General features: G+C 39.7%; 1 protein-coding gene across 15 annotated transcripts in view; it reads right to left on the minus strand.

Moving 5' to 3' along the window:
- Positions 1-25,779, minus strand: part of NFYC (nuclear transcription factor Y subunit gamma) — a 74,037-nt gene that overhangs the window by 23,021 nt on the left and 25,237 nt on the right. For 13 of the 15 annotated variants that reach the window (XM_080656480.1, XM_080656493.1, XM_080656494.1 and 10 more), the window contains one exon: positions 8,372-8,484. In XM_080656480.1, coding sequence (XP_080512606.1) covers positions 8,372-8,476 — 105 coding nt within the window. In that variant the 5' untranslated portion in view covers positions 8,477-8,484. Of the gene's footprint in view, positions 1-8,371; positions 8,485-18,698; positions 18,911-24,327; positions 24,387-25,779 lie in introns of those variants that run through there. The other 2 variants (XM_080656486.1, XM_080656492.1) reach the window with 2 other exon arrangements.

Raw genomic sequence — 25,779 nt, forward strand, 5'->3', positions numbered from 1 at the left:
GAAAGGCCTCCCAGGATGACATATACGACACAAGAGTAAGACCGTAAGATTCAGCACTCTTGCAAGTGCATTCTTTTTTTTTTTAATACATTTTATTGATTTTTTTACAGAGAGGAAAGGAGAGAGGTAGAGAGTTAGAAACATCGATGAGAGAGAAACATTGATCAGCTGCCTCCTGCGCACCCCCTACTGGGGATGTGGCCCGCAACCAAGGTACATGCCCTTGACCGGAATCGAACCCGGGACCCTTCAGTCCGCAGGCCGACGCTCTATCCACTGAGCCAAACTGGCTAAGGCTGCAAGTGCACTCTTATTTGACTTGGTTAGTGAATATAATTTCCACAAGTATGTACCAAGATTACTTAATCAAAGCCCAAAAGTGATAAAAAAAAAACAAAAAACCTTCTTCCCCAACTTGAAAGAGTAAAAATACCACTTTCAGAATTTCTATAAGACTAATCTTTAATCAAAAGCAAGAAGAAAGGGTCAAAGATAAAGAGATTATATAATTCCCACCTTGGAGAAATATAAAGTGAGGCAGAAATTTACAAAAAGCTCTGCTCTAAGCCCACCCCAACCTTTTCTTTTGCAAGAAACTTTCTCATAATCCCCAAACCTTGAGCTCTAAGGGGACAGTGTGTGAAAAGTGGATCTTCAGATATATGTGTGTGTGTGCCCCAGCCGGTTTGGCTCAGTGGACAGAGCATCGGCCTGTGGACTGAAGGGTCTTGGGTTCGATTCCGGTCAAGGGCACATGCCCGGGTTGCCAGCTCAATCCCCAGTAGGGGGGTGTGCAGGAGGCAGCTGATCAATGATTCTCATCATTCATGTTTCTATCTCTCTCTCCCTCACCCTTCTTCTCTGAAGTCAATAAAAAAAATATTTGGAAAAAAAAAAGATGTATGTGTGTGTATGGTTCATTATTACTGACAATAGCCCAGTTTTCTATAATCTCATCCTAGCTTTCTAGTCACATGTAAGAGTTTACAATAACCTTATTGGAGAGGGGAGCCCTTAATTATCAGTAGACTGATGTCTACTAAATTGGCTTTCAATTCAATGTTCCCTTATCATTGGCAACCATGCAACTCATGTGCTAATTTCTCCTGATGCTGATCCAAGTGAAAGACAACTGAGACAGACTGACTCTACTCTTGGTAGTGTTATCAGCAAGTGGAAAAGCAGATTCTCTCTCAGAACATTTCTGTGCTCTTGATCACAACAAAAGAACTCCATTAAAAATACTGCCATCTGAAGCTGCTGAGTTTCAAGATGTCTGAATTCATTCAATGCGAGTTCAGAGCCAAAGAAAACCCAATGGGTCTCAGGCTGCACTAAAGAACATCCAGAGTTTCAAATAATGATGAGAAATCTTTTCCAGGCCTATCCAGCCAGATACTCCAGCAAGACAGGACTGAATCCTCTCAAAAGCAATGATTTTCAATCTTGGCTGCATGTTAGAATCACCTGGAGAGCTTTTGAAAAACAAGATGCCTGGGTTCTGTCCCAGACTAACTGAATCCAGAATTTCTGGCATCACGAGTTTTGAAAACTCCCCTGGTGACTGGGATCCTTAGCCAGTGATTGCTACTCAAAGTCAGCAATGGCTTCGCCTGGGAACTCAGAAGAAATGCAGAATCTCCGGCTCTGCTCCAAACCTACTATATCAAAATCTATTTTTTTAACAAGATCCTCATGAAGTTTGAGAAACACTGCTCTACAAGAAGGGCTCAAACCACACAGGACCTGTTTTGTAATAATCCACAAACCTTCATACCTCCAAGTTTTTCTTTAAATGGTTATCTGATTTGACTATAATGTTAAAAATATCACTGTCCAATCTGGAGGCACTGAAGAATAAAAAGATGTAACTAGCAAATAAAAGAAAGTGACCTCGGCATTACATTACAGCTAATTGGAGGCTGAATCGTACCGAGTAAGTTAGGGGAGGATTACATTTTTCTTTTTCAAGATTCAGCGTTGTTGCCTCCCCATCTACTTCCCAAAAGACAAAGTTAGCTTTCTCTTGCCCACTTTCAAAGAGGTCTAGAGGAATAAAATCTCATGCCAAAAAGTCTGTCAATTATTGTTTCCAGAGCTCTGTTGAGCAGGAAGATGGTATTTTACACAATCATTCTGGTGTACAAACATTTTGGTATGATTTTTGACCAACTTCAATTCCAACTGAACACTACCTGGATTTATGCACAATTACGGAGTGAAAAGAGCATGATGGCCACACTGAAAGGAAAGATAAATTGCTTTTGCAGAATTCAGACCAAATTGACTACAGCCAGTATTTCCAATATATCAGGTAATATATATCACCTAGTATATTTCAATTCATTGTTTTAGAATAATCTTTGTCCCAGTTTTAGAGACCACAACAGCTTGTGAATATTCTCACACATTTTATTTATGTTTGGATAGTCTAACATATGGATATTTTAAAAATCTGTTAGACATGTTGAGATGTCAACCTAAGAGGCTCTGACATATCTGAGAAAGTCTGGTTATAAGTGCTAGTGAGTTCTGGATAGGCATAGACTAAATGCTAAAATATCTGACAACGTTACACAGGTAGAGATGCAGTCAGAGAAGCAGATGCCTTCATGTACCATAGGGAGAGGCAGATGAGTGGATAAATAAAATGTAGCGAATACACATATATATGGAATATTATTTAGACTAAAGAAGGAAAGAAATCCAGTTACATGCAGAACATGGATGAATCTTGAGAACATTATGCTAAGTGAAATAAGCCAATCACAAAGAGACAAATATTGTATAATCCCACATATATGAGGCATTTAAGACTGGTGAAATTCATAGAAACAGAAAGTAGAATGGTGGTTACCAGGGGCTGCGGAGAGGAGGAAAGGGTAGTTGTTATTTAATGGGTATAGAGTTTCAGTTCTGCAAGATGAAAAAGTCCTGGAGAGATGATCCAAAACAATGTGAATATACATTGAACACTACTGAACTGTACATTTTTAAAAGGTTAAGATGGTAAATTTTGTTCTGTGTTTTTTACCACAATTTTAAAAAAATCAAAGCCCAACAAAATACAGAAAAGTTAAGTGCTGAGCTTGAGCCTCCAGAGTTTCTCTGGCCACCTGCCTGATTTTGGATTTCTGGTTCTGTGCTCAGCTGGAATGAAGACTTGCTATACTGGCCTAATCCCACCACACTCTAGAACAGGGGTGGGCAAACTTTTTGACTCGAGGGCCACAATGGGTTCTTAAACTGGACCGGAGGGCCGGAACAAAAGCATGGATGGAGTGTTTGTGTGAACTAATATAAATTCAAAGTAAACATCATTACATAAAAGGGTACTGTCTTTTTTTTTTTTTATTTCAATAGTTTTATTCATTTCAAACATTTTAACAAGAAGAATGTAAACACTAATTATTATAATTTGAAACTTCAAAAAATGGAGGAATCATAGCACAATAACATACCTTATATTGAAGATGGCAAAGGCAAAATAAAATTGCCTAACAAAGGAAAGGTACAAAAGCCTTTCAAATTAAACTTAAATATAATAAAATAATTTAAAACTAAAACAAATAGAAAAGAACAAAATGTGTAAACAGTAAATTAAACATTTTCTTTAGTGCAACTTCCAAATTATGCCCGGGATGTAGATGTAGATGGCAATGTAGACTGGGTTGAAAGGTTTTTGGTCTTTAAACATCAACTTCAGTGGGAAGAGTGTTGTTGGTCTCCTTTTTAGCTAATGCTCTGACACTGTGCTCTCCAGGGGCGTGTCTCCCTACATCACCACGATAACGTGTCTACGCATTCCCAGGGTGATGTCGGGGGACGCGTCGCATCCGCAGGCATTACAAGGAGCCTCTGGAAGATTGAGAGGTTGTTCCTTCTACTGAGTGGGCGGATATAAATCCGCCCACTCAGAAGAAGGAGCTGCGGCCGGGTTTCCCCGTGTTTCCTGACGTTGCCATGTTAAAACTGCTGCTGGTGAAGGAGCGGAGGGGAGAGCAAGAGAACCCTCCGCTCTTTCGGCTCCGCGGGCCGGATAGAACAGCCGAATGAGCCGGATCCGGCCCGTGGGCCGTAGTTTGTCCACGGCTGCTCTAGAAGGGCACTAGTTTTATACCAGGCGGACCCCAGCACTAAAACCTGATAAGCTTAACCATTAGATTATCCCCTTAAAATATGAACAATATAGCCGAGACTGGTTTGGCTCAGTGGATAGAGCGTCGGCCTGCGGACTGAGGGGTCCCGGGTTCGATTCCGGTCAAGGGCATGTACATTGGTTGCGGGCACATCCCCAGCGGGAGGTGTGCAGGAGGCAGCTGATCGATGTTTCTCTCTCATCGATGTTTCTAGCTCTCTATCCCTCTCCCTTCCTCTCTGTAAAATATCAATAAAAAAATAAATAAATAAAAATTTAAAAAAAAAAAAAAAAATATGAACAATATAGACCAAGATGGCAGCATAGGTGAACACCTAAACTGCTGCCTCGCACAACAATTTCAAAACTACAGCTAAAAGACAGAATGGACATCATCCAGAACCACAGGAAAGCTGGCTGAGTGGAAATTCTACAACTAGAAGGAAAGAGAGGGGCACACGGAGACTCAGAGGAGCTGCAAAAGGCTGAGGTATGGAGACACGCGCATGGAAAGGATGGGTGGCTGAGTGCCTGGCTAGCTTTCTCTAGCAGGAGAGAGACAGAAGCTCCAGACTGCATTGAACCCCAGTTCTGACTGCACTGAACCCTAGTTTCGGGCGAGACCATGGGGACCCAGACTCATACGGTGCAAGTCTGGACTTTCAGGAAAAGAGAGGAGCGCACGGACACTCAGGGGAGCCATGAAAGGCAGAGGTCTGGAGGCGTACGCGCGAGTGCACGCAGAGAGGACTGACTGCTGAGTGTGCCGCTGGCTTTCTCTAGCGGGAGGAAGACGGAAACTCCCGACTGCGCTGAACTCCAGTTCCGGGCGAGAATCTGGGAATCCAGATTCATTGGGGGAGAAACTGGACTGTCTGGCAGCAGGCGAAACTCGAGGGCAGCTTTCTCTCAGAGGTGCTTGCAGCGATTACCGAGGGACACTGACCCCAGGGGCCTCATAGGGCAGGGCTGACGGGAAGCCAAGGCTGTCTGCTCAGCCCTGAGACTCCGCCCCATCCAAGCTGAGCACAGAGGCTTTTGCAATTTTGCAAGTCTTGTCTCATAAGGCTGTCTCCAGCACAGTTCTCCCAGCATAGACACAGCTGATCCTCACAGCCAATTGGCCTGGAGGTCAATTCCTCCCAGTGATACCAACAACAATCAAGATTTAACTACAACAAAGCTGTACACACAGTCCACAAAGGGGTGAACCAAGAGTGTCCACCTCAGGTAACTGGAGAGGCTGAGCCACTGGGCCATGTAGGACACCTAGCACACAAAGCTACCCTACCAACTCAGGGAAGCAGCAAAAATGCAGAGACAAAGAAATAGATCACAAACGAAAGAAATGGAGGAAAGCCAACGACTGGATACAGAGTTCAAAACCACGGTTATAAGGTTTTTCAAGAATTTCCTAGAAAAGGCCAATAAATTTAGCGAGACCCTTGAGGATATGAAAAAGGACCAACTACAAATTAAGCATACAATGACTAAAATAAAAAATATTATACAGAGACCTAACAGCAGACTAGAGGATTGCAAGAATCAAGTCAAAGATTTGAAATACAAAGAAGCAAAAAACACTCAACCGGAAAAGCAAAAAGAAAAAGAATCCAAAAATTTGAAGATAGTGTAAGGAGCCTCTGGGACAACTTCAAGTGTAACAACATCAGAATTATGGGGGTGTCAGAAAAAGAGAGAGAGCAAGATACTAAAAACCTATTTGAAGAAATAATGACTGAAAACTTCCCCCACCTGGCGAAAGAAATAGACTTACAAGTCCAGGAAGCGCACAGAACCCCAAACAAAAGGAATCCAAAGAGGACCACACCAAGACACATCATAATTAAAATGCCAAGGGCAAAAGACAAAGAGAGAATATTAAAAGCAGCAAGAGAAAAACAGTTAATTACCTACAAGGGAGCACCCATACAATTGACAGCTGACTTCTCAACAGAAACTATGCAGGCCAGATGGGAGTGGCAAGAAATATTCAAAGTGATGAATAGCAAGAACCTACAACCAAGATTACTCTACCCAGCAAAGCTATCATTCAGAATTGAAGGTCAGATAAAGAGCTTCACAGATAAGAAAAAGCTAAAGGAGTTCATCAACACCAAACCAGTATTATATGAAATGCTGAAAGGTATTCTTTAAGAAGAGGAAGAAGAAGAAAAACGTAAAGATAAAAATTATGAACAACAAATACATATATATCTATTAACAAGTGAATCTAAAAATCAAGTGAATAAAAAATCTGATGAACAGAATAAACTGGTGAATATAATAGAATCAGGGGCATAGAAAGGGAGTGGACTGACAATTCTGAGGGGAAAAGGGGTGTGGGGGGTGCGGGAAGAGACTGGACAAAGGTCGTACACCTATGGATGATGACAGTGAGGGGGAGGTAAGGGCAGAGGGTGGGGTGGGAACCGGGTGAAGGGGAGCTATGGGGGGTAAAAAGAGGAACAACTGTAATAATCTGAACAATAAAAATTTATTAAATTTAAAAAATATATGAACAATAGACCCCAGTATAAATTTTATAATTTTATTTTTCCTCCCTTCTCTTTTATATCTAAAACAGTTTAGATAAAACCATCACCTTTAGACTGCAGAAGAGAAAGAGTGACTTTTCTGTGGAAAACCACATGTGAACACAGGCCACTCTGAGAAAGGCCAAGCCAAGTTCATCTTCTGAAAATCTACCATATAAACAAACACGACCCACAGGTACATCCAGAATATGAATTAGTTTTTTATTTTATTCATTGTTTATTTTATTCATTCATTACTTGTTTATAGTCTGTCTCTCCCACCAGAATATATGTTTTGTGAGTGCAGTGATCTTGTCTGTATGGTTCACTACTGGATCCATAGTATCTAACATAGTCACAGTAGGTGCATAATGAGTATTTGCTGAGTGAACAAATGAACTGACTTTATATGTCAGAGGTTAAAAACTAATAACTCTAAGAAATTGCAACATTAGTTCTACATTAGTAAGGAATCCAGTGTCTGCTCTACCAAGATGCTAATACCTTCAAGGTAGGAATGACACATCTAACTGAAATGACACCAAATGGAACATTCTTCATTAAGGAAATGACACTATACTCTGAAAATATTCCAATTATAACCTGTCTCACCTCCTGCTACCACTGTTATAATCCTACGCCACCTACTACTACCAACACAGTAACCTCCAGCCACTCTGAACTTTTTGCTGTTCCTCTAAACATAAGGCCCTCCCCTCTAGGTCTCCATGCCTTTACAAATGCTGGTTGTCTCTACTGAGGATATACTCTCCCACCTTTTCCATCTAGTGAATGCTTACTAATATTTTAAGACTCAACAAAATGTCCCTTTTAATTAAAGCCTCCCTAACTCAACCAGGGAGAAACAAGCACTGTGTCCTCTGTGCTACCATAGCACTTTCTCACTGCTTCAGACTTATCACTGTGCCTGACTCAGTATTTAATAGATATTTATTGAATAAATGATTCTAGTTTTAATTACTAGACTGTAAGCTCCCCAAGGGCCAGAGTTATATTTGATTCGTTTAAGTCAGCAGTTCTCAACAGGGGATGATTTTAGTCCCCAAGAGACATTTGCCAATGTCTGGAGACATTTTTGGTTGGCACAACAGCCAGGACATGGGGAGCATGCTACGGGCATCTGTGGAGTAGAGGCCAAGGATTTTGCTAAACATCCTGCAATGCACAGGACAGCTCTCAGAATAAAGAATTATTCAGCCCCCAAATGTCAATAATGTTGCTGCTGAGAAACCCTAATCTAAGTGTATCTTTTAAAACTTGGAAAGAGTGACTGCTTTAGAATAGATCTGTTGTTGAATAAATTGCCCAAGAGTTTTCACCAGGTTCTAGAAATTTGTCAGGGCCACTTAATTGGGCCTAAGAAATGAACTGAAGCGACTGAAGAAAAGTGAGTGCTCTACTTTTCTACATTCTCTAAAAGATATGTCTCACACTAAACTACCTCCAACTAAAAGTGCCCACTACAAATCCACATGCCTGAGGAAAGTCACTAAGATAATAAAAAATCCTCGTAGTTACTTCACTTTAGGTCAATTATGTTTTCATTTCCCTACCCAGAGATCAGGAATAAATTATGCCTTTGTAAATGTGCTTGAGATTACACGTTTTAGTCTATGTTTTGGTTATTCATCTCATAACTCTTTAGACTCTTTAAAAGTTTCTCCTTCTTTCTTACCACTGTTAAATTCCGGATTTCTTCCATGACACGAGGCCAGAAGGACTGTAGACTTTGCTGGGCATCACTGCTGCTGGTACCACCAAATCCTCCTTCTGTGGACATTTTGACAACTGAAAACAAATACATACATGAGACACATTAAAAATAATAATAAAGTCAGACTTTCTGTCCAGGTTATTTATATCTTTCCTTGTGGATGTTTACACTACTTCATTTAACTTTTCTTTTTCTAAATATATTTTTATTTCAGGGGGGAAGGGAGAGGAAGAGAGAGAGAAACATCAATGATGAGAGAGAATCACTGATTGGCTGTCTCCTGCATGCCCCACATTGGGGATGGTGCCCGCAACCTGGGCATGTGCCCTGACCGGGAATCGAACCATGACCTCCTGTTTCCTAGGTCAGTGGTCGGCAAACTCATTAGTCAACAGAGCCGCAGCTCGCGAGCCAGCCGCAGTTTGCCAACCACTATCCTAGGTCAATGCTCAATCACTGAGCCATGCAGGCTGGACTCATTTAACTTTGCAACAATGGGGAATTAAATTTAGAATAGAAAGAGGGTCAGAACCTACATTCTGAAAATCTACCATGTAAATAAATATGACCCACAGGTACATTCAGTCAACTGCTTTATGAAGGGTTCAAAAGAAGATCAGTTAAGATCCCCACTTCAGCTATAACTGTAGATAATATTGTAATGTCTTAAAAGATTCCAGAGGGAAAGTAAAAAACTCCAGATGTCTTAAATGCTAACCTAGCAAATACTTAAATGCAAAAAAACAGTTTAATCAAACACAAAGAACTAGAAACTTAGTGATGTCCTAAGAATTTCTATTCTGGGAAATTATTTGAAAAGGTTTAACAAAGCCAGTGACAGGATGCTGGTGGAGAGCTATGTGAGTCATTAAGAACTAATTCTGAAGGGCTGAAAGAAGAGCACCAAACATGTTACTTTCCAGGCTCCATGTGGATACATGCTGGGCAGATCATTCCAGCAGCAGAGTGGAATGAAGGCTGCTAAATCTAGGTTTAGTCAGTGAGGATGTTTGATTCATTCAAATGTCTGAAATGTTCTAGAGGTCTCTGATTTTTTTCTTTTTCCTTCTAAAGGAAATGATAAAAGGAAAGAAATGGAAGGAAAACAAGAGTACAATCTTCAAAGCAGATTTCACTCTGATGTAATGACATTAGTGGGTGATGATGTAATGGGAAATGGTTTGGAGCCAATTTCTAGTGCTAGAGGCCTACATAAGAAGTTCTATAGATCAACAAGAACTCTAAGTACTAGGAAGCAATATGATCTTGGAGTTTCTAGAGGGAATTAAGTGAAGAGTGTTGAATCACAATTGGAAATGACTAGATAAAATCCTGAGTCCTAAATAACCAACTAAGGTCCTCAACTCAGCTTCCATTACATTTTCACTTATTACCATATGCCAGTGGTCGGCAAACTGCGGCTCTGTTGACTAATGAGTTTGCCGACCACTGCCATATGCAAATAACCTATATAGTATCCTCTTAGGTGTACTGAGAACAAAGAAATCAAGATAATGTAGAGAAGTTTAATTATGTATTGCTATTAATAGAGTCTTACGAGATACTCATGACAATGAAGAAAGTGAGACTAACCTTTTAAAATGGGGCAAATAAAAAAAAATCTTTCTGAAAATGAAAATAATTCCTTACAATTTTAAAATAAGAATCTAAACTTTTATTGTATGGATCTATGGGCAGGCCTGATCTTAGCAATATCTGCCATGCAAACTACTACAGTCACAATTGCCAGTGTGATATCTTGTATTCTTGCTAATGATGAATGGGTTGAGTTTGAGTGTACAGGCCTGTGAGATTTATAAAATCAGTGACAACTTTTGGTTGTCCTCTGATCTCTCCCAACAATCATTACAAAGGTGAACAATTCAAGAAACACTTTTAAAATCACCTGTGCACAGTCTGATATTAAATTCTGCATTACCCCTACTAAGGATGTCTTGGTGCAATCAATTCCCAAACATATGGGCAGTCAATAGATCGTGAATGTCCTCCTTGGCTGGCTCACAGCCTCACACTATTGAAGTGGAGATTCGGTACAAAATAGAAGTTAAATATTTCTGAAACTCAAAAATGAATTAAATGTTACATTTTTAACTTGAGAAGCCCATCTGAATTAGATAATCACAAAGGGATAATAGCACAAAATACATCAATAAAACTGTCCTTTATATTTTAGTGTATCATAGAAGGTTAGGACTGAAAAAGACATTAAGAGCCACCCAAGCCCACCCCTCTAAAAGATGCTCACAGCTCTACTTCAACCTTTGCCCAGCCCACTCAATCCCACCCTAAGTAGTCATTTAGTTTAAATATGAGCTTATCCCTCTCCAGTTCTGGGAAACTGGCTTACTGGTAAGGCATTCTGTTCAGCTTTGGACAGTTCTATTCTATACATTAAGTTGAATTTGCCAAGTTCCAATTGAGCTTTGGATTTAGAATTACAGCTTTTTATGATTTTTCTATCCAGGAATCTTTTTATAAATTCCTAACTTTAAAGATACTCTCCTCATTAGAAACAGAAGACCCTATCCTGAAGAAAAAGACAAAAAAGTTTGGAGCATATTTTCTAGCATCTTTGCACAGAAATGATTAGCAGTTACTTCTTTTAATACCTATTGGAGGAACATAAATTGTTACTGTAAATTCCTAGAAAATGTGAGTACTTTGATTCCCAAGGCTATCCTTAAAGCAGATCCAATCTTTACACGGGGCTTTAAATAACAGACCAAATCTCAAGCAACAGATTTTATGAAAACAAATTGAGGTTCTTAATATTTTCTGACGAAGGTACAACTTAACATTAAAATAACAAAACTTAATCATAAACACAAACAACTTTTGTTCAACAAGCATCCCAAAAAGTTAAAAAATATAAAGCAGGCTTAATCTTATCACTTATCTTTATAATTAATAAATTAATGGCAACAAAACTGATTTTGTTGCAATTAATGTATTTATAACATCTACAGCCAATGGAAAATATGCTAGGTTCATCTTCTAGGATGATGAGAAAAAGTATGTATTTTAAAGTAAGAGATTTATATTCCACGACCCTTTTTATTCCATTTTTAAGTTGCTATCTCTATCATGGAATAAAACTACTTATATATAGATGACAAGGACAAAACTGCCCTAACACCAAGCCACATTATCTTAGATCACTCTGATGAAAAATGCAGTATAGAATTTCCCAGATTTAATTCATTATTAATTGTAAATTTATCATTGTAGACCTATCATTCATGTTCATTAATTACTTTATAAGTACTTGAATAAGACTCCCTGACTACTTAGTAAAGACTTAAGGACCAGATGAAATATTGAATAGTTGTTGCTAGATGCAATCTCAACTCCCAATATCTATTAATTTGTTTTTAAAAACTTAAAATTTATTTAAAGTCCTTTATAATATGCCTAAACCCACAAAAACAGTTTGCTTTCCAAAGCAAGAAAGGGAAGAATCAGAGTCCATCATGCAAAGGCTACTGCTTCAATGTTCAACTCAATTGCCATCTCTCCACAAGTCTTCTCTAAATACCCCCTCTGGAAGTGATTACTCCTTCTTATGAACCTAGAGCCCTTGATCAGTAATATCCTTCTGCCCTCACCACATTTCCTTGTATGATCATTATTTATGTGTATGTCTTATCATTTCCTTTTCTGGTTTACAAGCTCTTTGTGGCTAGGACCTGATTCATTTTTGGATTCTTCACAGCATCTAGCATGCAGTCTGTTAAGTAATTATCTCGAACAAAAGGGCAAGAGAGTTGCTAGGTATGGCCTTTCTGAGAAAGAGGCCTCTTGGAAAGCTTGTCCCTGAAATAGACTTATTGGGAGTGTTTGAACAACCAAAGGAAGTGGTTATACAAAATAAACAAGGTTCCTGATGGGCCTCTAAAGTAAGGATTATAATCAGAAATCCCATGATTGGAAGGATACGGATCCAGACACCCGGGTATGGACACACCACACACACACACACACACTACACACCTGGTCGGTCAGTCCTGAACACTGCAAGACACACACACACATTACACACCTGGTCTGTCGGTCCTGAACATTGCAAGAAACACACACACACACACACACACACACACACACACACACACACACACACACGGTTGGTCCTGAACTTTGTAAGGAAGACTGGAAGGCAGAAAACATGGCTGCCTACAATTCCCAAATATAAATTTTTTTTAAATACATTTTATTGATTTTTTACAGGAAGGAAGGGAGAGGGATAGAAAGTAGAAACATCAATGAGAGAGAAACATTGATCAGTTACTTCCTTCACACTCCCTACTGGGTATGTGCCCACAACCAAGGTACATGTCTTTGACCAAAATCGAACCTGGGACCCTTGAGTCTGCAGGCCGATGCTCTATCCACTGAGCAAAACCGGTCAGGGCCCAAATATAAATCTTTTGAAAGTCAGAACTTCCTCAGAAAGGAGACCAGGATATAGGGTGGTGAAAGCCTGGGGTGGGGGACTGGGATGGGCTGGAGGGGGTCAACGAAAGTAAAAAAGGAACATATGTAATACTTTCAAAGATAAAGAATTGCTTTAAAAAAGAAAGAGAGAAACCAAGATGGCAGCATAGGCAAACACCTAAACTGCTGCCTCGCACAACAATTTCAAAACTACAACTAAAAGACAAAACGGACATCATCCAGAACCACAGGAAGGCCGGCTGAGTGGAAATTCTACAACTAGAAGGAAAGAGAAAAGCACACTGAGACTCAGAGGAGCTGCAGAAGGCAGAGGTACGGAGGCACGCACGCGCGGAGAGGGCTGGCAACTGAGTACACAGCTGGCTTTCTCAATCGGGAGAAAAAAGCTCCCGACTGCTCTGAACTCCAGTTCTAGGCGAGACTCTGGGGACTCAGACTCATTCGGGGAGAAACTGGACTGTCTGGCAGCGGGTGAATCTTGAGGGCGGCTTTCTCTTAGAGGTGCTTGCAGCGATTACCGTGAGACACTGAGACCCAGTGGGCTCTTAGGGCAGGGCTGACGGGAAGCCAAGGCTGTCTGCTCCGCCTGAGACTCCGCCCCATCCAAGCTGAGCACAGAGGCTTTTTGCAAGTCTTGTCTCATAAGGGTGTCTCCAGCACAGAAGTTCTCCCAGCGTAGACACAGCTGATCCTCACAGCCAACTGGCCTGGAGATCAATTCCTCCCAGTGATACCAACAACAATCAAGACTTAACTACAAGAAGACTGTGCACACAGCCCACAAAGGGGTGCACCAAGAGTGTCCACCTCAGGTAACTGGGGAGGCTGAGCCACTGGGCCCTATAGGACACCTAGCACACAAAGCCACTCTCTCAACTCAGGGAAGCAGCCAAAATGCAGAGACAAAGAAACAGGTCACAAATGAAAGAAATGGAGGAAAGCAAATGACTGGATATAGAGTTCAAAACCATGGTTACAAGGTTTTTCAAGAATTTTCTAGAAAAGGCCAATAAATTTAGCGAGACCTTTGAGGATATGAAAAAGGACCAACTAGAAATTAAGCATACACTGACTGAAATAAAAAATAATATACAGAGATCCAACAGCAGACTAGAGCAGTGGTTGGCAAACAGCGGCTCGCGAGCCACATGCGGCTCGTGAGCCGCAGTTTGCCCCTCTGTTGACTAATGAGTTTGCCGACACTGACCTAGACTCTCGATTCCAATAATTACAGGTTGCTGCTGTTCTTTGTGATTAAGCCCCTATCCCAGTGGTCAGCAAACGCATTAGTCAACAGAGCGGCAAATGGTGGCTCGCGAGCCACCGTTTGCCGACCACTGGACTAGAGGATCGCAAGAATCAAGTCAAAGATTTGAAATACAAAGAAGCAAAATACACTCAACCGGAAAAGCAAAAAGAAAAAAGAATCCAAAAATATGAGGATAGTGTAAGGAGTCTCTGGGACAACTTCAAGTGTAACAACATCAGAATTATGGGGGTGCCAGAAGAAGAGAGAGAGCAAGATACTGAAAACCTATTTGAAGAAATAATGACTGAAAACTTCCCCCACCTGGTGAAAGAAATAGACTTACAAGTCCAGGAAGCGCACAGAACCCCAAACAAAAGGAATCCAAAGAGGACCACACCAAGACACATCATAATTAAAATGCCAAGGGCAAAAGACAAAGAGAGAATATTAAAAGCAGCAAGAGAAAAACAGTTAATTACCTACAAGGGAGCACCCATACAATTGACAGCTGACTTCTCAACAGAAACTATGCAGGCCAGATGGGAGTTGCAAGAAATATTCAAAGTGATGAATAGCAAGAACCTACAACCAAGATTACTCTACCCAGCAAAGCTATCATTCAGAATTGAAGGTCAGATAAAGAGCTTCACAGATAAGAAAAAGCTAAAGGAGTTCATCACCGCCAAACCAGTATTATATGAAATGCTGAAAGGTATTCTTTAAGAAGAGGAAAAAGAAGAAAAAGGTAAAGATAAAAATTATGAACAACAAATACATGTCTATCAACAAGTGAATCTAAAAATCAAGTGAATAAAAAATCTGATGAACAGAATAAACTGGTGAATATAATAGAATCAGGGGCATAGAAAGAGAGTGGACTAACAATTCTTGGGGGGGAAAGGGGTGTGTGGGGTGCGGGAAGAGACTGGACAAAAATCATATACCTATGGATGAGGACAGTGGGGGGGGTAAGGGCAGAGGGTGGGGTGGGAACCAGGTGGAGGGGAGCTATGGGGGGGAAAAAAGAGAAACAATTGTAATAATCTGAACAATAAAGATTTATTGGAAGGAAGGAAGGAAGGAAGGAAGGAAGGAAGGAAGGAAGGAAGGAAGGAAGGAAGGAAGGAAGGATGGATACTAGGATAGATTTATGATAACAGGTAAGTAGGAGAAGGAGGGCAAATACCTCTTTTGGCCACCCATTACCAGGATGATAAGGAGAAAACCATAGAGGAAATGAGATGATTCAATCAGATCACTCAGTGGTGGCCAATCTAACTGTCATTTGAATATCCAGTTACTGTTCATCATTCTTGAAAAAAGAAAAAAAGACCTACGCAGTTTTCAAAATATCCCAGAAGTAGAGTGCTTCTCTCTCTCTCTCTCTCTCTCTCTCTCTCTCTCTCTCTATATATATATATATATATATATATATATATATATATATATAATTTATTTTATTTTTTCAGAGAGGAAGGGATAGGAAAAGAGAGATAGAAAGAAACATCAATGATGAGAGAGAATCATTGACAGCCGCCTCCTGCTCGCCCCCCACTGGGGACTGAGCCCACAACCCGGGCAGGTGCCCTTGACCGGAATGGAACCCAGGACCCTTCAGTCCACAGGCTGACGCTCCATCCACTGAGCCAAACCAGCCAGGCGAGTGCTCCTCTTTTAAGATTCTCTTAGAAATCTTGCAAACTTTTGCTTTTGACCAGGTACCATGCTTGCCAAATCCTCCCTTGGTGATATTCGTGGACATGGAAAGGATGTATCAAAATGATCATCCTCATAAAATACAAACAAATATAAGGTTTTAGTGCAATACTCCCTAATTTCTAAAGCTATATCTTTAGATTTTTAGCTCTCCTAAATCTTAGCATGTACTCCAATCTCTCTACAAAAGTCCTTTATAATATGCCTAAACCCACAATATAGCTCTTTGAACTAAAACCAAATTAAATGGTTTGGGGCGATAATACTTTAAAATCCTAATATTGCAACTACTCAAGAAAAAAAAAAAAGACCACAGAAAGCTCTCCTAAAATAAATCCAATGCTGCTTCTATTGAAGTATAAGAGCTGACTCATCCCAGTCAAGTTTTACCTAAAAAATAATAATGCTCTCATTGTCAAGCATAAGCAGTATCTCTTAGCCCTGTTTTGAATGAAAAACAAATCTAAACATTGTTACCATCTTTCTCCTTAATGCCCCCCCCTCCCCCATCCAACTTGCAGCTTTTAGGCTGCTATGAGTGTCCTCAATTATTCCTGTGTCTTCAACTTAACATATTCCAACAAGTATCTCCCTATGTTCAAAGCACATATCTTCTTCACTCCCTTTTTGACTTGCGTTTTAATAATGTTTTCCTCTGTCATGAGATGACAAGATTTTTATTTTAAAGCCCAGTCGGCAGTATCACATGCATTTTATGTTCCAGTGCTGCTTCAGGTAGTTATCTAAGTTAGTTTCAGGTTTCTTTATTTGAATTAGCTAAACTATTGGGATGTTATATTTCAAATGATGAGAGTTTAAGATAAAGAAGAAATATTAATATGAGTAGCTAGATGGATAAGAAGAAAAGGGGTACGATTAAAGCTAATTTGTATCGCTACTTTAGATATTCTTCCAAACCACAAAGAAAAATTAAAACTAAATTTGAGAACTAAGATTTTCAAAACAATAATTCTACTAACAGACAATTTGGTTCTCATGTTTACACAGAAGAACAACATATGCCATTATCAATCATGGCTGAAAAACATTTCAAGCCTTAAGGAGGCATAACCTCTCCACAATAAAACCAACCTCAAATTGACAATTTCAGAAAAAGAAAAATAACACTGCTCTGGAAATCAAGATCTATGTTTGTGAACTGGCCTGCTGCCCACTACTGGTGGTCTTGGACCAGTCACTCCACTGAGCCACTCCAGGACTGATGTATACTGAACACATAAATATGCTGATGGGTGGTCTGATATGGAAGGCCTATAAGTCACTAAATGAATAATACAAGGGAAGGCAGGATGACGAGACAGAAAAGAGAGTTCAACAGTCTATTTAAGCTCATCTAAGGTTTCTACTTAAACAAGAAAGCACTAAGCTTAGTGCCAGAAACCTTACTACTAAGTTCCAAACCCTTACATAACTGGATACAGATGACACCCATTACTATAAGAATGAATAATGTAGCCTTACTAGAGACCTCTTTCCTGATTAGTGCCAAGTTTAGTGTTTGAGTGTGTGTCTGTCTCTAGCTCTAAGAGTCTAAGTATGAAGCTTTTCAAACCACCTACTGGAAAAAACATGCTTCCCAAAAAATTAACAGTTGGAACTGGCTGCACACTGCTCTTCCTAAAGATCTGCTCACACCAACACGTTTTAAAACTAGCAGCAGAAACACTTTTCCTTCAAAAACAAAAACATGCTTCCGTTTGCTATCTAATACAATGTAATCTTTTAAACAGTGGCTAGATCATAACATCATTATAAATGAAGTCATAGGAACTGGTATAAGCACTGAAACTGATAGGAAGCCGTGAACAGTACATTTTAAAACCTGTTTCTGTGGAATAGAAATGGTATTAAACATCTTACTTCATATACTTTCTTCCTCATTCCTTCATCAATACTCAACTTAAACCATCCCTGCATATATGACAACAATAAAACACTATCGGTATTTTGTATGATGGGGGAAAAGACCAAATATTTCAGTGAAGTATTCTAAAGCAAAGGTCTGCAGCCTCATTTTGTAAATTAAGTTTTACTGAAGACTGCTACACTTATTTACATTGTCTCTGACTGCTTTCACACTATAACATTAGAGTTGAAGTGTTACAACAGAAATCTTATGATCTGCAAGCTGAAAATATTATCTGTCCCTTTACAAAAAAGGGCCAGGTAACATTTAGAACACGGTTCTAAAGAATATTTAAGAGTTTTATTTCATTGAATCCTTCCATGACAAAGACAGTGTTATTCCCCATTTACTGATAGAGAATTGAGTGCCAGAGACTAAGAAGCTTGCCCTAAATCAGTGGTTGGCAAACTGCGGCTCGCGAGCCGAGCCGCAGTTTGCCGCTCTGTTGACATTTAATGAGTTTGCTGACTACTGCCTTAGGGAAAAACACTTAAAAAACATTTTAATAATGTACTAATGTCTTTAACCTGAAGTCAAAACTTCTGGGTAAGGGTAATGCCTTACAGCAGTGGTCGGCAAACTCATTAGTCAACAGAGCGGCAAACCAGGCTCACGAGCCGCATGTGGCTCGGCCGCAGTTTGCCGACCACTGCCCTAAATCACACAGCTGTTATATGGCTCCCTTACTTGTTCAGCCTCCATTAGGAATAAGCTGGGCTAGACCCTCTGCCCACAGAAATATTTGTTAATCTCTTTGACCCTCCAATCTAATAGGAATAAATAAATTCTTGCAGAAAGAATGATGAGTAACTGGTTTTTCAGGCCCTGAGCCTGAAAGAGAATTCTGACGTGAGCTAGAAACAGAAATAGTGCCTGTAGCCCAAGTCAAATTGTATCCCAAAACAAAGAGCCATTTTACTTACTGAATGCTGTATAAGACTCAGAAACCCTGCCGAAACCGGTTTGGCTCAGTGGATAGAGCGTCAGCCTGCGGACTGAAAGGTCCCGGGTTCGATTCCGATCAGGGGCATGTACCTTGGTTGTGGGCACATCCCCAGTGGGAGGTGTGCAGGAGGCAGCTGATCGATGTTTCTCTCTCATCGATGTTTCTAGCTCTCTATCCCTCTCCCTTCCTCTCTGTGAAATATCAATAAAATATATTTAAAAAAAAAAAAAAAAGACTCAGAAACCCTGAGAACAACCTCTGTCCAGCTTCTGGAAGGATCCTGTGTTTGTGTATGCTCAGGGGAGGTGAGAAGTGTGATTCTGAAGAATGTTTCAAAGATGCCAACTTAAGAGCTTTAGAGTTTACAAACTACTTATCACATACATTACCCTCAATTGATCATTACTCAGCTTAGTGATAAAGATATTAATATTATTCCAATTTTACAGATAAGAAAGCTGAGGATGGGCATTTTAAGTTGCTTGCTCAAGGCACAATATAGTAAATGGTGGAGTCAAAAATGCAAAAGTTCTTAAATTCTGTTCTTGATTTAGTATAGCTGTTCATTTGCACTTTCTGCAGTTTTAAGGTATATGTCCTTTCAAACTGTTCAGACAGATGAGCAGTCTCAGCTTTTATAACTGACTTAAAATCCTTAACCCAAAGATTATTTTTACCCACCTATTCCCTGCTCCCAACATCTCTGTGGCAAGCATAAAAGAGAAGATGCTAATGGCATTGCTGTCTCCTATTATATAAGCATCTTTCCTTTATTTCTCTGTTGTCTCTTTTCACACCCTAAAACACTTTTTCTTTTCTATTTTATCCTTCCCCTTTTAATGTCTCTAGGTCAGTCAGTAGCACCTATGGACATTCAGATGCCAACAGTGGGGGGTAGTAAAGTACAAGAGTAAATAAAGAAAATGTACTGAACCTGGAAAGTCTTATTCTCTGGCCACTAACCTGCTATCTATCTCTACATATAAAAGGCTAATATGTTAAGTGTCCCTCCCACTGTCTGACCGGTCACTATGATGAACAATGATCTCGCAGGGCCATGCAATTCCACATTCAGCCGTGGGTTATGTTGTTGCTGGGGCACTGTCGGCCCTGAATCTGGTTTACTGCACACTTTTGCGTTCCACACCCTGTATGACAGCAACTTTGCAGAGTGCCCTGTCGCACTCTGGGACCCCTCGGGGGATGTTGGAGAGCAGGTTTTGGCCCGATCCTCGCAGGCCAGGCGGAGGGACCTCACCTGCCAGAGGGACCCCGCTCACTCCAGATGCAGATGCTGGGGAGGAACCTTGGGAGGTTGGCTCCAGGGCGTGTCCGGCCCCATCTTGCCCAGTTCTGCCCTGCCAACCACCTTCTAATTAATTTCCTTTCAATGTGCACGAATCCGTGCACCGGGTCACTAGTATGTTTATGATCCTGGGTAAGTCACATAACTTCTTGGAGTCTCTGTTCACCTATAGCAACACCTCACAGGGCAGCTGCAGCACACAAATGGGAAAATACATTAAAAGGCTGCAAAAAGTACCAAGCATCATACACAAGCCAGATGGCATATCATCACTCTCAGAGAATTCTCAATTAAAATCCCATGTGGTGTTAAAAGAATGTCAAGATGAGCTTGGCTGTATTCATTTGGCTGTATGGATTCTGTTGATTCACAGACACACTGAATTCTGCTCTTTGCGTACTGTCTTTTATCATTGATTTAAATGTTGAAAGGGGGACAGGGAGGAGGAGGGTGGGCATGAGAAAATAAAAATCCAAGCCAGCCAAATCCTAAATCTCCCATCCCCATGCATACAGCTGTCTGGACTGAGAATGTAAAGACCACTTCAAAGAGTGCAAAGCAACTGAGATGGTTATGCTAATCTCTTACATTTGTACATGCTTTACACTTTGGAGTTTTCTTTACATTATCTCATTTGTTTTTCACTGCAAACACAGCACAGGCACTGATATTCAAATCTGACAGATAAAGATACTTTATCCAGATAGACTGAGGGGCTTGTCTTGGGTCCCACGGCAAGTATATGCCAGAGCTGGAACTAAAACCCATATGCTCTGATTCTCAGTTCTGTGCTCTTTCACTGCATGTTCTCCCTCTTTAGAATTGTTAACTCAGTAGAGGGCCAAAAACTTAAGAACCTATGGGTCTTCTCAGCCTGAAACGTAAGTCTACTAAGCCTTTTACCTTTAGATTTCCTGATCCTTCTCCTGGAAAATGTACTCCAAAATACCAAGATGCCAGATTCTTAGACATTTCAAAGTAGGAAACTTAAGGTTTTCAAGCTTGTTAAAGGTGCAGTTGTCCACAAGGACTGGGACTTGGAGATATCTGGTCACCAATCTAGAGTGGAGACGAAAAGTTCTGGCAGATCAAGCTCAAAGTCTACTCTCTCCAGGGGCCTAATGATGGGAAGTCAGTCACTCTGTTTTCACTATACAATAGTTCAGAGGAATAGCCTTAGCCTAGCCCCTTTATTGGAGATGGTTCCATATCATCTCGCTAAATTTATGTAGTCCTTCAAAATTATAGCTATTGCTACATTGTGAACATGGTGGAATTCCTTTGTTCTAAAGCAAGGAATATAAATCACAACTAAAAACTATTAAGTAACTGATTATTTAAGAACGACTCATCTAAAAATACCAATCTCTGTGGCTCAAGGTAAGAATCCAAATCCAGAGGTGCCCAATACATACTACAAAGTGTGCATGTACAAGCTATGGAACACCATAGGACAACCAACACAACTCTAACCTCCTATCTGGAAAAAGTCCTTCAACCACACTATCTGACCTTAATGAACTTAGGACTGATGAAAGACAATTTTCCAACACAATGGTAGTACTTATGCTTTGTTCTAAAAGAAAGGTGGCTAAGATCCCCTATCTTGTTTGACAAAATCTTTAAAAATAATTCAATTTGATTCAATATTTGATCCTTTTATGATCAATTTGTTTAGTCCTATAACATAAGATTATATTTGAACTGAGAAAATTCCCCACCCCCTTTTTTAAAATGTGTGCCTTTGGGGGAAGAGAAGCACAGGAAAAGGAGAGGTGGAAGGAGGAATTAGCCCCATAAGATTGAACAGCTTTCATATACACTAACAAGGTGCAGTGCAAAAAGCACAGGGCTTATGTGACTAGGTTCTGCCTATTTGTTTCCTCATCCCAAAATGGGGTAGTAATCCTCTGTCCTACTACCTTAGGTAAATACCAAATGAGAGAATAAATATAACATCACTCCATTAACTATAAAGTCTATGTACTAGTAAAAGCATTACATACCATTACAACGCTTAACTGCCTTAAAGGGTAACTTCTTGGGCTTTTGGTCATTTAATTACCAGGAAAGAAATAATCATGGAGTTCAGGATATAAATAACCAAGTAAGATGGCTGGAAATTTACCACTATTTTTTAGATTGAGGGTTATTATTGCCTTTATTTTAGATTGAGGATAATTACAACACACCTAGCCTAGAAACTAAATATAGGCACCTTATAGTAAAAATTCTGCTAAATCCTACAGATGTGGCTATCCTATTCCTGGCATCTTGTGTGTGCTACTCATGACTGTTATCATGATCATGTGGCTATAAATTACTTGCTAAGCAAATGTTGCCAAATTCCTACATGTGTATTTATGGTTGGCTTCACGCAGAATTCTGGTATTTGAGACTTCAAAAGCTAACACTAGTAAGATTAAAGCCAATGCAACTCAGAAATAAAATTACTCTAGTCTTTGCACTGGGTGAAGATGTGTGTGTGTGTGTGTGTGTGTGTGTGTATACATTTAAAGTTTAAACAAGAAAGCTTCAGGTTATATATATATACACACACAAAAATACATATACATATATACAACTAATCTCAAGAAACTGCTGCATAACATTTCAAGGAAGTATTTGTACATCTCAGAACAAGTGAAGGCCGCCAGATTGTAGGGCAGTACGTATTTCTAATCTTTTCAAGGCACACACCAAAAATGTTAATATTAGCTTTTTGACTATTTAACCTATGGGCTGATACCAATGCCCTCAGTTTAACTTGTCACAAGATCATGCATGGTGTTCTAAGTAGTCTGAGGAAAATGTGGGCTTTACTAAACAGTGACACCTTTACTTGCTCATGTATGCTTAGATAGAGAAATTACAGACTATCTCTAGTTTCAACTAAACTAATATTAAAAAAAACGACCAAGTGACTTTTTAGAGTAAAGCATACTAATTTATATATAAGAGCTACATGCTCAGGTAATAAGAGTATGCAATTAAAAATCTTAAAGAACACTGACCCAGAGGACTCTGTCATGCTCATTTCTAGATGTCTCCACTTCCAAGTCCCCCGTTTTTGTTTCCATCTGTAACATGAAGCTTTATTCTTCTGGTTCTTCTGTCCATTCTCTCCCTCGATTCTCTCCCATCATTCCCCAAGTTCAGCTATAATATCTATGAGCTTAAATTTCAAATATACGTTACCAATTCTGATATTTCTCCCAAGTTCCAGTCCTTCAGAAAAGCCACCCAGAACTCATACTTCATATATCCAAAATCACATCTTTCTCTTTCCCCAAACCTGCTCCTTCTAACTCTTCCAGGTACTCAGGCTTGAAATCTTAGAGTCATCCTGAGTCTTTGTTCTTCATTTTGTGGATGAAAGGGGCCACATGCTAATCTGACAAGCTCAGGGAACGCCTGCATGGCAGTCTTGCAAATTCAGAGACGTAAAGTAACCACAAAGGATGGTCTGAAATTAAACTTCAACTAAAAGCAGTTATGGTGGGTAGTTACGTCCTAGGCTGGTATCTTCACTGACAAGGTCAACCTTTACTTTAACTGAGTCTATCTGTTTTTTTGCATCTATAACATACCCTGGAAATGTCTGGGTAAGTTGTAACTTCTCTTTTTCTGGACCCCTTGGGGTACAACCCCTCACTCCGCCCCCGCCCCCAAAACATTCTCTGGAGCATTATCTCAATTCGTTGAGGTTCTGCTTCCCGGCAATTGTCAAGTTTAGTTTAAATAAACTCACAAAAAATTCTTTACAAGTTGAATGTTTTTACATTAACAATTTCTAATCAACTTCTAAATGCTGTAATAACAGTGTCTATCTCCTGATTTTCTTCACACTGCCACTACCTTTATTCAGGCCCTCATCACCTCCATATAGTAAAAATAATGATGATAATAGCTAATACTCATTTAGTACTCACTGTATACCAGGACTGATTTTAAGCTCTTGGCATTACTTTAACCTTCATAACAATCCAATAAGGGCTGTAAATCTAGTATGTGAACTCACTGCATTGTTCACTGTTTCTAGTGTCTGCTACTCAAATTCTACTCATTTCTATATAATGATTAACAAATCTTATAAAAGCACAGTTGTGATAATGCCACATCAACCTATTACCCCAAATCTTCAACAATTTACCAATGCCAAGTAGAGGCAGTTTTGAATTTCTTAGCCAGGCAGTCAAAGCCCTCCAAAATCTGACCCAATTTACTTCTCCACACTTTTTCCCACTTCCTTCTACCCTTAACTCATCTCCTTATGCTGTAAACAGACGAGACCACTTACTGCTCTCTTCAGCCCACACTGCACTTGCTCCTCCTGTTCCCCATGCCTGGAATGCCCTTGTCCCTACCTCCCTGAGTCCAACGCCCAGTTAATCTACCCTCCTTCATTAAAGGTTTCCTCTAAATTCTGTGTCCTGTGTTTGTACTTTCCATTTCAGTTTCATATATTTGATATACAATGGCTATCTCCCCTACCAGACTGCTAAATCCCGGAGAAAAGTTTTATTTGTATACATTTTTGAAGTCTCCATCCATGTATGGTGAATTAGTGAAAGGAAGTATAAAGCATCCAACTTTAGAATTTTCTCAAAGGTAAGAATTATATACCTTAGATAAATAAAGGAAAAATTCATTTTATCTGGATATTTCCAGTAAAGCAGGTTTTCCCTTTAGTTTTCTATTTAATTGAAACTATGGAGACAGATCAAAATGATAGCACTTTCAAGAAAAAAAAAAGATAACCAGGTGAATCAGCACTGCTGTTTGCTGTGGTTATTTTAGTTTCTATTCTCCTTTTGAACTAAGGAACACAAGGTCACAAGCTATGTTTTGCCTCTTAAAGTTAAACATTTACTAGGTGTGTTTTTTCTTTAGTTCTGGTCTTTACACTGGAATTTATCTTATTTCTTATCCTTCAACTGCCCTTTTTCATTGCAGGGTGCAAAACATTTAATTTATAGTAAACACTCTAAATAGAGAAAAACTCTTTGTCAATTACTGAACAGTAGGGTCTGGCTTTCGGATGTGCCGAAGAGAGAGACAGAAAGATAAGGGTGATAATACAAATAGGCTCTAACAAGTTTTAAAGAGCTGGGCCCAATACTGAGGCAGCAGAAAGGACAGATTAAAAAGAAAACTAAGCTTCTGGGAAATACAGGTAAGAAGTAGATACATTTTATCTGTGTCTCCTATAATTTTCAGTCACAATATACCTCAGGACTTAAATATTACGAAGTTACACCATCTAAGCTCTCATTCTTTCAATAAACGGTAATTTCTGTTCAAATAAATGAAAGTGGTGAAAATTAATCCAACTATAGCCTGGCCGGTTTGGCTCAGTGAATAGAGCTTCAGCCTGCAGATTGAAGGGTCCCAGGTTTGATTCTGGTCGGGGGTACATGCCTGGGTTTGGGGCTCGATCCCCAGTAGGGAACTTGCACGAGGCAGGTGGGTCAGTGATTCTCTCTCATCATAGGTATTTCTCTCCCTCTCCCTTCCTCTCTGAAATGTGTATATATACATATATACACACACATATATATACACATATGTATATATAAAGAAATCCAACTACAAAAATGAAAAATTAAAAAATTCCAAGTATATTATGGTCTATTAGAGAATATGCAAAATAAGAACAAATCCACACTACACAAACACATATGTGCTGGTACACAATGCCACCTTGCTGGTGGTAAAGATTAAAGTTGGCATGATTAAAATATTATTTGGG

The sequence above is a fragment of the Plecotus auritus genome (assembly GCF_963455305.1).
Source record: "Plecotus auritus genome assembly, chromosome: 2".
NCBI classification, from domain to species: Eukaryota; Metazoa; Chordata; class Mammalia; order Chiroptera; family Vespertilionidae; genus Plecotus; species Plecotus auritus.